The sequence below is a fragment of the Denticeps clupeoides genome, chromosome 10 (genome assembly GCF_900700375.1).
Source record: "Denticeps clupeoides chromosome 10, fDenClu1.1, whole genome shotgun sequence".
Taxonomy (NCBI): Eukaryota; Metazoa; Chordata; class Actinopteri; order Clupeiformes; family Denticipitidae; genus Denticeps; species Denticeps clupeoides.
Genome location: NC_041716.1, coordinates 14,124,759 through 14,137,819, shown reverse-complemented (window position 1 = coordinate 14,137,819; position 13,061 = coordinate 14,124,759). Strand labels below are relative to the sequence as shown.

General features: G+C 43.7%; 1 protein-coding gene across 1 annotated transcript; it reads right to left on the bottom strand.

The window, feature by feature from the left end:
• Positions 1-877: 877 nt before the first annotated feature.
• On the bottom strand, positions 878-9,559 carry tamalin (trafficking regulator and scaffold protein tamalin). Its single transcript, XM_028994871.1, has 8 exons — positions 9,237-9,559; positions 7,562-7,614; positions 6,695-6,749; positions 4,936-5,038; positions 3,460-3,553; positions 2,844-2,910; positions 2,219-2,285; positions 878-1,960 (listed from the first exon to the last, which is right to left on the bottom strand). The coding sequence occupies exons 1-8, from the start codon at positions 9,423-9,425 to the stop codon at positions 1,482-1,484; spliced, it is 1,107 nt and encodes a 368-aa protein (XP_028850704.1). The 5' UTR covers positions 9,426-9,559; the 3' UTR covers positions 878-1,481.
• Positions 9,560-13,061: the final 3,502 nt, after the last annotated feature.

The window sequence follows — 13,061 nt, the reverse complement described above, 5'->3', positions numbered from 1 at the left end:
CTGCCGGTCCACACCCTTCCCCCGCTGGACTCGGTATAGACAGGGTTTTTTTTTTTTGTTTGGCCTCTTTAAGTCCCATTCGTCCTCGTAGGGCCAGTCCCTATTTGCTATAGAACAGGGTGATCAGCCTCAGCATGCAGCTCTTCAGGAACTCCCCATCACACAAAGGTAGGTCCACAGCAGAGGCCAAGCAAAGGGCCGCCACACTTCCTCCAAAGAGCCCCGGTGAAGAGGGCTGCTAGGAGACAAGAGAAAAATGCACACGGAGAGAGTGAAAGAAAAGGTGAAGAGGTCAGCTGTGACCTCACCAGGTTCTCATGACACTAAAGGGTGCGGGGGTTGAAGGCCCATCCGAGGCTTTCGCTGCGCTACACAGTAGCTGGAATGTAATTGTGGCACTAGCCTCAGGAGAGGTACAACAGAGGAGGCTGTGTCTGGAGCACAGGGGTCATGCCCATTCTTAGCTCGCTCTAACGCATATTTCGGCATCCGAACGCAGCGGCCTTATTGGAACTCGCTCTGGAGACCACACATCTGAGCGGAGGAATGTTATTCCAACCATCCACCCTACACACCCCTCTGGCCCTCCACTGCTTCTGAAGAACCAAAAGGTTACAAAAACACAAAAGCAGCATTCATATTCATGGTAACCACAGCAGTGTATCAAATGGGCGGCTGTGATAGTGGCAGTACATGGAAAGAGAAAACAGTAAATTTTTTACAAATACCCCTATTGACAACTCAGTTAATCCAGGGATGTCGGACTTGCGTGAGCAGCTTCCAAAAGTTGAGAACAAACCAAAGCCTGTTACATATACCGCAGGCCAAAAAGCATTCGTTTTTAGACATCTAAAAAAAAAAAAAAAAGTGTAGCAAATCACATGCCACGGGTTTTATTTTTAGATAATTTGACAACACAACAAAATCAATATTTCCAAAAGTAGAAAAAGCAGTCATGAAATCCATCAGTAAAGTCTTGCACGGACCAAAAAATGGTGGCATTAAATGTTCTCCAAACAAAACAACTAAACCCTTCATCCTTCAGTCTTTACACCCATCAAAACAAAGAAATAACCAATAAATAAATAACTTAGCATGGCTGAGAAAAGGTATTTAAAACGCATGTACAAGAGCATAACCGCTGAACCCAGTCAGCCTGTGTAACTGAATACCAAAAAAAAAAAAATCGACACCCCCCCAAAGTCTTTAAAGGCAGATCAGAGCCCAAGATAGAGGAGGGGTGCTTCTCTAAGTTCAGTCCTGGTTTTTGGAATAAGGCTTATTGCATATTTCCATTACAGATTAAATTTTAAGAAGATTTTAATGTATTTATTTATTTAAAAAAAATGTTTGGGGGTATAAATCAATCTTTGGTTTTAAGGTGATCTTTGGGTTCAAACCCTGAGTTGTACAATTTAGAGATCAGAGCTCTAGTCTTTGGAAAGTTTACAGTATCCACTAAGATTAGTGACTGTGATTAATCACAGTTTGCTTTCCTCTTCCTCCATTGGTCGGTTAAGTCCAGGAATGAACTTCAGCAGCTTCCGACGGAAACTCATTGGTTTTGCCTTGCGTTGAGGCATGGGAATTCCTCCATGACCCTCCTTTCTGTCAGCTGTTTTGGTGCTGCCGTTCCCGCTGCCCCTTAAGTAGCTGCGTGTGCTGGCGCTGCGTGTTAACGTAGTTTTGGCTGCGGTGAAGAGCTCGCTGGCGGGGCGGAGGAGGCGCTGTGGGGGCTTCCGCGAGACGTCGGTGTCGCTCCCGGCAGCGGGGGGCTCGTCCTGATATAGGCAGGGCTGGTACAGCGGGTCGTCATCGGTGCTCAGGTAGCTGGCGCTACTGCTCGTGCTGCCGGGGCAGCGGAACGCCCGCTGAGCTGCTGGACTAGGTGCTCCCAAGCTCCCATATACGCCTGCTGACTCCAGAGACTCATAGATGGCTGCGTCACTCATCACTATGCCTGAAGGGAAATTAAGGGATTACCTTCAAAAAAAGTTTATAAATTTGCTTTAAAATGCTTCATTTGGTCTAGTTCAAAACTGATCCAAATACCCTATCAAAAATGGGGCAATTCCAAAAAGAACTCCCAATATAATCATGTCTGCACATGCGACATTATTTTTTTACAACTGCAAAAACAAATGAACGCTACAGAATTTATATTGAAACACGAATTTGTACAAGTAAAGGTTCAATACATGGTTTTTGCAGAGCTTACCGTGGACTAGTCGCTGCTCCTGCACCATCAGGGAACGGTACTCATCCCACTTTTCATGCAGTGTTTGCTGTTGGAGATACACACAACGGATGAGAGGCCAGTCAGTCATTAAGTTGAGTAAAGGGTTCAACGTGATCTACATGATCAACACTATTCCTCTGCATGGTGAGCAAAGAAAACGTCTAAGAAAACAGAAATAACTTAATCGTGCAAAATGATATAATAACCAGAGCATTATGTATACAATGAGGAGAATATTGTTTCATTAGGAACGTTCTCTTTCCCATAATTATATAATGGAGCGTGAAAAGACACTTGCTGAAAAGGAGGCCTGAGTGGGAATGTGAGCCAGGGTGAGAATGCAAGACTGTGCCAAAACCACACGAGTGGGGATTAAAACCGCCAATTCACCAAACAGGTGGGGGAAACAGGTGGGGGACAGAGGACACTCACACTCGTCACAGGGAAGGGTGGGCAGGGGTGGCGAGGAGAACGTGTCAGACCAGCAACACGACGTGAGAGAAAAACAAAAATCAAAGCCACCCGACGAGCACTAGACCACAGCAGGAGACCCGAAAAAGACAACACCATAAAAGTTTAAAATAAAAAACGGACGTGGGCTCACCTTTAAATACTGCAGTCGAGCTTCCAGTTCTGCCTTCCGTATGGAATCGCTGTAGATTGTTTCCAGCCTGATGACAAATGTTAAAGCTTTTCTAAATGTATTCCTTAATCGTCATTATTGTCTAATTATACAACGGTATACTGCCATATACTGCCACAAGAAGACAACTTCTAAGTGAACAAGCACACCATAGTAGTTTTTTACAAGTTAGACACAGACGCGTGTGGGGACGGCCTTTACTAGACGCGACGCCAAAAGTATTGCATTTCACACCAGCAGATCAGAGGGATCATGGTTTAGCTGCACTGACGCTCACACATGCTGGAACTTAATGGCAGGCGAGCCGCCATTTCCATTCATGTGGCTCAGAGAGCGTGTCTGTTCGCTTTATAAAAACACGGCTTCATCAAAATCACAGCCGTTCCCCTTTTTACTGGCATGGCGGTTTGTAATCAAGTGTAATCAAAAAAAAAAAAAAAAAAGTTTCCATGGGACTTGGGTTTCGAGGATGGTTTACAATGAGTAAAAGAGGCCTTTATGATGTTTGATTAAACTGATACGAGGCAGTGGACTAGTACACTATGTTTAGGCTAGCTGTTTGGACATCGACACTCACTTGATTGTGTTTCCAGAAGACCTGATGAGCTGAACAATCTCTTTATGCCTAAATCCCTCCACCGAAGTATCATTCACACTGGCGATGGTGTCCCCTGCACAGAAAACAGAGAATAGGGCTTAAAGTTTAAAGTGAAGTGATTGTCACATGTGATACACAGCAGCACAGCACACGGTGCACACAGTGAAATTTGTCCTCTGCATTTAACCCATCACCCTGAGTGAGCAGTGGGCAGCCATGACAGGCGCCCGGGGAGCAGTGCCTGGGTACGGTGCGTTGCTCAGTGGCTCCTCAGTGGCACTTTGGCGGATGGGGATTCGAACCTTCTGATTACGGGGCCGCTTCCTTAACCGCTAGGCCACCAATGCTGGTCAAACTGTGGCACAGGTGGCTTCTCAGACTGCTAAAGATGCTAGGCGAGGTGGTAATCTTTGTTTATGGTGTTATGTTAAGAAACCAGCCAAATACCCAGGGACTTTCTTGTAAACGGCATAGTTCAGCAGCTCTTTGAAGGGAACTGTCTATGTAAAATATACAAGAAGCATGATGAGAATGCAGGAAGTGAAACTCAAAGAGCAACTCGCAAAACCACCTTTTCAGGTTACCTCTGCTGCTGTGTCTTCACCAACAAAAATACGATTTCAGTATTCAGTACTGTACATCGCTGGAAATCCATATTTGCTGCCTTTCAGGTGGAGATCTGTGCTCCGGATACCAGGGCAATACCATAAAATGCCTCGGGTTAGGTTTTATGACAAAAGTGATTGTCTAGGCGGACATTTGGACAGGTGGCTCGCTGTACCGGTTTGGATTTATGGCCTGGACAAACACGGGGGACCTGACAGTTGTAACAGTCGGACTGCCGCCAGGTTATAATAGGAACCGGAGATTAGAAATACAGGAATCCCCGGATCACTGTGCACACGTCTCGAGAGAAAGAGCCAGTGCGTTTGTGTGCGTAACGCAGCCCTTGTAACCGAATCCTTCTGGCTGTTTCTTGACAGAAGAACTAGAAGTGTAACCCTCGGTGATGTTTGACTGCGCACTTGTGTGCCGATGTTGACCTAAAAGCGGCAGGTGTCCGGGAGAGCAAATATGACTGCGGCGTAGGGGCGGCGGTGTGCAGTGCACTTTCCCCTCACGGAAGCTCCGTTTTTTTATCTTATAAAGAGCATGTCTGTAAAAACATGTCTGTTTATGCCTGTTGTTGTTATGTCTCGTTCAGTGGGGTGAAAGACGAGCCTTCTCCATTTTTCTCAGTAAAACTACCGCTGCTTCTGTAAAGTTCATGAAAAACGCTCCTGTGCTTGGAGGGAATTTTGGTCCCAAAAACACTGGCCTATTAGGCATAAGAAGAATTTTCACATTAACAACATTAATGTTGGTTTTACTTAAATCGTGGGATGTTTTTGTCTGTATTGGCACAAAACATGTTTAATTGAACACAAAAGGGAATTCGAAGTTGCATTTGCTTACCGACTTTGAGTCCAGCAAGCTTAGCAGGGCTGTCGTTGTGGACCCTGCAAACGAACGTGCACATCTCCACCGAGTTCTCGTTTTGATGGTGCAGCCCATATGTCTGAAAAGGGGGGAAAAAGGACAATTAGTCCAGGTAGAATTAAGCTTTTTATTTTATTTTTATATATATATTATATTAAAAAAGAAAACACACAGACACACAGTACAGGCCAACAGTTTGGAAACACCTTTGGAAACTCCGTATGTGTGTCTTATCTACCGGTCTCATTTTTTCTTCATCGTGTCAGTGTTACAAAAACGGACCAGCAGCATTTCACACAGCTGAAGCGCTTTTAACAGGGTGAAGCTTGAGCATCACAAGGTTACAGCCACTCTTCCACACTCATTATTAAACCAAGCGTCCTCTTTTTCTCTGCTGAGTGAAACTGACCTATACTTCCCTTCTGCTTTTGATGTAGCAGTGGCTTTTCTGTATCTCCCATTTAATAATAATAATAAAAAAGCCATAATTCATACATATATATACTCATTCATTCCAGACCTATTTTCTTATGGTTTCGTGGCTATGTTCATTGAAGCCTTTAATTTATTAAATAGGGCCTACGTTGAGGCCTTAGCTCTTATACAGAGCGACTTGCATAAGCAGCAATGTGTTCTCTGCCCACATGTCATGCAAAGCACTAGATATCACTCCACTGTGAGAAACAGATAAAAATGTAGCAGGAAGGAGGATGTGATCAGATAGCAGTTGAAACTCCTGCAAAGCAAAGGCTCCATTTCCTCTGCTGAGCGTCAGGCCAGTTGACGTGTAGATGCGGAGATGAGGTGGGATACTGCCTGCTCCATCAGTCAACTAACAGAAACTCAACCTTCAGTAAACTCCAAAAATTACAAGCAGCCATCCTGACAAGGTTAAGATCGCCTGCCGGCGATACGCAAATGGCGAGGATGATTCACTGCAGTTTCCTGTCACCATGCAAATTCAAGCTCTGGGAAATTCTTCCCATCTGGCAGACATCCTGTCGTTGTCTCCTTTCCTACAGCAGCCAAACACAAAGCGCATGTAAAACGCTTCGCTGTTTCTGAGCGAGGACAGCGCGTTCCTCATCCACAAGAGGCAACGCGTCATCAAAACACGCAATGCGGTTGAGAGAGGTTTCGTGCACTCTAGTCTGGACAGCGGCTGAAGTTCCAATACAAGAGCCGGCGAGCAACCCGGTTCAAAATGTTCCTTTCACTCTGGAAATAAATCACAATTGTTTCTTGTTCAGGACAGCGTTTCTAAAAACACTTCCAGATGTTTGGAAAGACCCAGGATCCCTCGCATCCCTGCTCGCAACTGCTGGCTTCAAAGGTGACGGCTGGGCTCAGTGGCTTTAGGACAACAGGGGGAAAATGGGACACAGCAGACAGGATCACACGTTCCATCCTGGAGCTCTAGAACTTTCACTTCCTGTGATCTCAGGTTCAACCAGGAAAGGCGAGGCCCCTGCAGCCAATAATAGCAGGGGTCTGTAAACAGACCGCGCCCCCCATCATCAGACTAGCAATGTATAATAACCATGAAGACGAGGGGGGGTTAATTCCTTCACACATGCATACAAAAGACCTACATATTTATTGTAAATAATTATTTCCTGTACCTCCAGTCAAATCATAGTGGACCGTTAAAATAAATTATAAAGATAAATGAATAAACAATGGGATTTTATTTTTTGGAAAAAAAATAAAAATAATTCAGCAAAAATCATCTTACCTGGATTTCAAAGCCAAAAACCTCCTCCTCTTGCTTCTCCAGGACCACGACTTTTCTGGGAATAAAAGGTCAAAACATTCAGGTCAAATTCAAGACACAAAATGCTTATTTTTTTTCTTAAATGACAATCAGTTATGAGCCACAACATTAAATCAACTGACATGTGGTGGATATTCTAAACAGCAAATCCATTCTGGTAATGTTTGGTAGGATACCCCTGACCAGGCATAACTTCACTGAGAAACAGATGGCAGCAGGACGCCCTCTGACAGTTGCTGTTGTCACAGATTGGTCTATCATCTCGGTACGAATGAATCCTGAATTTACAGCTAAAAATTGTCATAAATCCCACTCAAAACACAGGAACGAGTCTTTCGAGCTACCAGGACTATTATTAGCTCAGCGTGTGCATCAGCAGTTTAGAGATCCAGGAACTGAGAATTCTTTAGCCATAACCAAAACACTCGTATCAGTCCGTGAGATGTTGTTCAGGACACGTGACTAATTTATTTCCTGAATGGCACCAAAATTAACAAATGTTACGTAAGTTGGACATTTATGATCAATAATTATTTTCTGTGCCTTTATGATGACGTAACAGATCATCTAATAATAATTTGAGATGCTGGATGAGATCATTCAGCCATAATTAACAACAGGAAAAGTCTATACACTTTCAATTTGTATTCCTTACGCAGTCTTTTTTTTTAGGTGCATCAGTAAAAGCCACCACAGCATCTCTGTTACGACTCTCGGTGGTTTTCAGAACCGTGAAACGGCAGGATGCTGCTTATGTACGTGTGCGTGATGACTGGGCCCAGAACTATGGGTGCTTTCCTCACACTCCGTGATTTGATGTCAGCTCACCTCACCGGCTCCAGCGACTGCGCCAGGGGTTTCCATTTCTGTAGCCCACCATTCTGTAACAAGAAACAATGAGCAACAGGCCATGAAATCCCCGACAGACGTCAAAGGGGGTCCCCCTGAGAAGACTCAGCACCTTCAAGGATTTCATCTCTGTCCTAAAACCAACTGTGTATGTGTGTGTGCCCGGAAGTTGTATTCTTTTAAGGTTGTGACATTGGTGAGAAGCGATGGGCATTGAAACCTCATCCTGTTTACCAGCTTTATACAAAAAAAAGTAAAAAATAAAGCACACCGTGTGTCTGCATGGAGCTGCTTCAGCATTTCGAATGCTTGATGTGTGCCCAGATCACAAATTACAAAGCCGGAGGGCAAAACCATTTAGCACCAGGAGCACACAAAAGGACAGGCGTGAGTTGTTCTGGCTCTCGGAACATTCCGCATCATCACAACGAGGCATTTATGGAGCCCAGTTGAGACGTACACGCTCTCTTAAATATAAAACACTGCATCTTGTGTACATAAAAGCCTTTACTCATTTCTGCCTTGGCGTTGGTGTAAAAGTGCACTCGGTCCTGAGCCCCTCGGGGACGGCAAAGTGCTGCCAGTCGTTATTTTTCCTCTCACTTCTTAAATTGTTCCTGGAGTCGGCTTCAATGACTTCATTTACTTCTAAGTGGCGTGAGCGTGGGGTGGGGTCCGGTCGGGGGCGTTCAGTACTGTACAAAGCCCTGTTGTGGCCTCCGGCTGGACAGGGTTTACAGAACTGAAACTAGAAACTGTTCCTCACACTTCTCTCGCCTTCCTACGTCAACGCGCTCGATGGAAAGAGGAACTTCTTACTTTAGATCAGAGCTCCTGCTCGGAGTAAAAGACTCAGTCAGACTCAGTGAATTCTGCTGTGTGTGTGTGTGTGTGTGTGTGTGAGAGAGAGAGAGCTGACAGCTGACACATCAAATGAAAACGTACCACATTTATCTCCCAATGAAATATGACCGATCAAGGAAGTGAGCTCATCTTAAAATAGTGTGGTCTTCTGGTTCTTTTTGTGCCTCGCGGCACAAAAAAAAATATATATAAAATAAACCCCAAGAGGAGTGAACAATGGAAGGAAACTGCTTACTCTCTCATCGCTGCAATCACGGCAGGCCAACCGAGCAAAACACGAATCTGACAGGGGAGGGAAGAACGAGATAAAAATCGAGGTGAACACTAACTGCGCCGAATTTACAGACATTCTATGCATACGAGCAGAGAGCCACCTGTCACGATGAACGGTCCCGTGCACCCTGGAATTGGGAAAAGTGGGAGCGTAACCATGGCAGCGCCAAGGACTCCGGTGCGGGGCAGGACCTCGTGTCGCCGCGTGGGTGGCCCGTTTTTTTTTTTTTTTTTTTTTTTGTCTTTTTCCCCGTTTCGGGGGGACACTCGACACGCGGTGTCCCCATAAATCCTGCCGCGCACGCGCGCGTCCAGTCCTCACGTGTCGTAAAAAATATTTTACAGTAAATATACGCTGCCACGTGCGAACGGGTTAAAAAAAAAAAAACTTTTTGAACTTTAACTTTATAAACTAAACCCGCCCAGAGCGTCTTTGGTATAAACCAGTCGGTATTTTCGCCCATGTTGAGCGAAGTGTTCCATTTTAAAGACCTTCAGGGCTGGCTTTGTTACTCGCCTTTTTGTAGTTCCTGGGCAACGTCCCTCCCGAGTAGGCGAGGGTGCGGTAGTTGCAGACCTCGGTCGAGTTGTGAAGGTCCCCGGCTCTCCAGCTGTCCGACGCGGAGGAGGAGAAGTAGATGTCCCCGCTGCCGTCCGCGTCGCTGGAGTTCAGCGTCTTCAGTTTGCGAAACGTCATGTTCTTCATAACAGTGGCCCTCCAGAACGAAGCGACAGGAAAAAAGAAGCACACGCATGTGCGTGTATATTTGTGTATATACCGCGAGCCCCCCCTCCGCGTGCAACTCAGACAGCTGCGTGTGCGCGCGCACGCACGCACGCACGCTCGCTCCCGACTGGCGGAGGGCGTGGCCGCGGGGCGGAGCCAGAAGACGTCGAGCGCGACCGGGCGTGGGTGGAGAGGTCTGCCCTCTGCGCGAAACGCCCACTTTCACGTCGTGTCACAAACATGTACATTTTGGAGAGTTAAACTCGACATTTAAAGTTCAACGAATGAAATATTAACAATCAGACAGTCTGACTGAAACACACTGTATCTGATCACAGATGACCATACATCTAACCGAACTATTAATTATGGATTAAACAATGAAAAAATGTTTCACTTATCTAAAATCATGTTTTGCAATATTTTAACTGATGTTTATTAATGTATTTATTTATATGGAATTATTAAAATGATTTAATATTAAATAATTATGAAAGTTTTAATATTTTTAATCTTGGCCCAGGGAGTAAAAGTAAAATTAACGTTAAATTAATTACGTGTGGCTTATATTTCTGTAACCAACGCGGACATGGGCGCTGTCGCCACCTGGTGAAGAATTATCCTTATGACAATGCTGAGGATGGCGCTACCAGGCACAAAGACAATAGGAAGGCCTAGATGGGTGCCTAGTGGGTAAGGAAGCCCACTCGTAACTGAAGGGTTGCCAGTTCGAATCTCGAACCTCTGAGGTGCCACTGGGCAAAGGAGCGTCTCACACTGCTCCCCTGGCATCATTGTCTATCACAATGGCAAAAAAAATCCCTTTCACCAAACAATATATACTAATAATAATACCTATAAAGGTGTTGCATGTGTTTTATACAATATTATTATAAACATAATAATAATCCTTTAATAATCACAAGCCTAGTAAGATTTACACTTTAAGCATTCTAAACCTAAAACAGTTGTATCCTATCTAAAAGATCCCTATTTAATTCCAGGTTTTGACAACACTTGTTGCTTTGCTATTGTCATTCGTAGGGTGGTAGTAGCCTAGCAGGTAACACTCATGCCTATGAACCAGAAGACCACAAAGTCACAGGTTCACATACCACATGTGACTTTAACACAGGGTTTACACAGGTCTTGGGAAGATTGTATTACATTTATACTTACTTTCTCTTGGACAAAACTTCCCTAAACTCTTTATTGAAGGATGGAAGTTCTGTAGCATATTTCACATAGACAAAAAATAGACAGTATAAGATTAATATATGGCTTAACTTCCAACAGTAGGATGCACAGCTCTTCAGTGCAGCACAGCATCACATCTTCACAATTACAGCACTGGTCATCATCATCATCGCCATCACCATAGTAAAGTTTGGACACCTTCTCATTCAATATGTTTTCTTTATTTTCATGACCATTTACATTAGTAGATTCTAACTGAAGGCATCAAAACTATGAATGAACACATGTGGAGTTATATACTTAACAAAAAGTGGAGACCTGACCTCCACAGTCACCGGACCTGAACCCAATCCAGATGGTTTGGGGTGAGCTGGACCGCAGAGTGAAGGTAAAGTGGCCAACAAGTGCTAAACACCTCTGTTTGGAGACTGTTGGAGAACCATTTCAGGTGACGACCTCTTGAAGCTCATCGAGAGAATGCCAAGAGTGCAAAGCAGTAATCAGAGCAAAGGGTGGATATTTTGAAGAAACTAGAATATAAAACGTTTTCAGTTATTTCATCTTTTTGTTAAGTACATAACTCCACATGTGTTCATTCATAGTTTTGATGCCTTCAACGAGAATCTACTATGTAAAAGAAACCAATAAAGAATAAAGAAAACACACTGAATGAGAAGTTTGTGTCCAAACTTCTGGCCTGTACTGTACATGAGGTTTGAGAGAAAAGATGCAGCCCAGATATTTTACATTCACACACACTAATTCATTTTCTAATTGTTGCGTTTAAATCAGGGCTGTCATTCATTAAAAAAATTAACTAATTATATGGATTGTGATTATGATTGTGGATACTATTAATTATTTAGTGTAAATAATAATTTAGCTTATTCATTTTGACAGCCATTCTTTAAATGACCCACTGTACTGAATAATGTTATGCATCTTCTTCCGGACTGTGAACGTCAGGTTTCCAGGATGTTTCTTCACATGGATGTGGAGGCTGCAGCGTGCACTGGGCTCTGGAACAACATTGATTCAGGAGTTGGTGCTGCAGTCACAGAGAAGAGAGAGAGAGAGAGAGAGAGAGAGAGAGAGCTCACTTACCATTCCACTGCCTTCTTGAAGTTCTGGAACAACAAAAGTACAGAATTACATTTTTAAAAGCTAGACCTCCTCATCACATCTCAACCAACCTCTAGAATGTGCTTCCATGGGATGGCACCTCAGAACCTAGCAGAGGAACCGAGATCCCCACTGTGAGACTTAGTTCTCCAAAATGCGTGTTTTACTGTTGCTGCTCCTGAGTTGCCCCACCAGAGTCCGTCAGTTGGATTGTTAAGAGAGTGTAGATGAATAATTAGGCTGTCATGTTATCACAGGCAGTAAGGATGTAGGGGTGTAAACGACAGAGTAATCCAGTTGGATTGAATCTTGAAAATGTTTTTTTCAAAGGGAACATATTCTGAATTCTGAAATCAGATCAGATCCCCTTATCCAGTCTCAGTTTTAATCTAGATCAAACCCTCACTTTGTGTTTTTCAAAAGTTTGAATTTTGATAACATTTTATCCAAAAAATCAGGATAATCCTGATCCCAACACAAGGATGGATTCAGTGTGAATTTCAATTGTTGATCTAGAACAGCGGCAGTGAAAATAAAATAGGAAATGAGACAATAAATATCTAAATATCTGTGAAATATCAATTCAAACTCAAACTTTAAAGCTCTACACAAAAAGATCCAACAATATTTTATGAGAATCTGGATTTATGAAAATGAACATGTTTGTTTCATGTGGTGTTTCTGTTTCCTCTATGCTACTGGTATTTTTGGTCTTGTTCTTTACGTAGCCATTTAAAGCACTAGTAAACCGTATTGGGTAATCCTTTAATTTTTGTATTTGGCAAATAGTAATTTAATGTAGTGTTGCTTTGAAAAACCACCAAAAAAGTAAACTGAATCACCAGTTTCTGGACAACTAAACCTCTCAAAATCCAGATAATTTTTATTCATCTTAAATAGTTTGAATCAATGTGCCCTGTTAAACTGGACTGTGAAAATTTGAATTTCTTCATGTTCTGTGAGTTCCTACAGAGAACATTTCACATGGAAGTGAAGGAGTCAGGATAATCTGTCAGTGGGAAGCAGTCCTGCCTCCTCCAGTCTAGATGATGGTGGACTTCAGGAGATGTCCCTCAAAACTGCTCTCCCTCACCATATCAGACAGCCCAGTAACTTCTGTGGAGATCTTCAGGTTGCTGGGTACCGCCATTTCCCAGGACCTGTTCCTCTCAAGAACCAGGAAAAGGGCAGGGAAGATAATCACAGATCCCTCACAACCCCTGGCAGATGATATATGTAGAAGCCTGCATTCTTGGACAGGAACAGGAATTGCAACTGCACATTATGTACACTTCT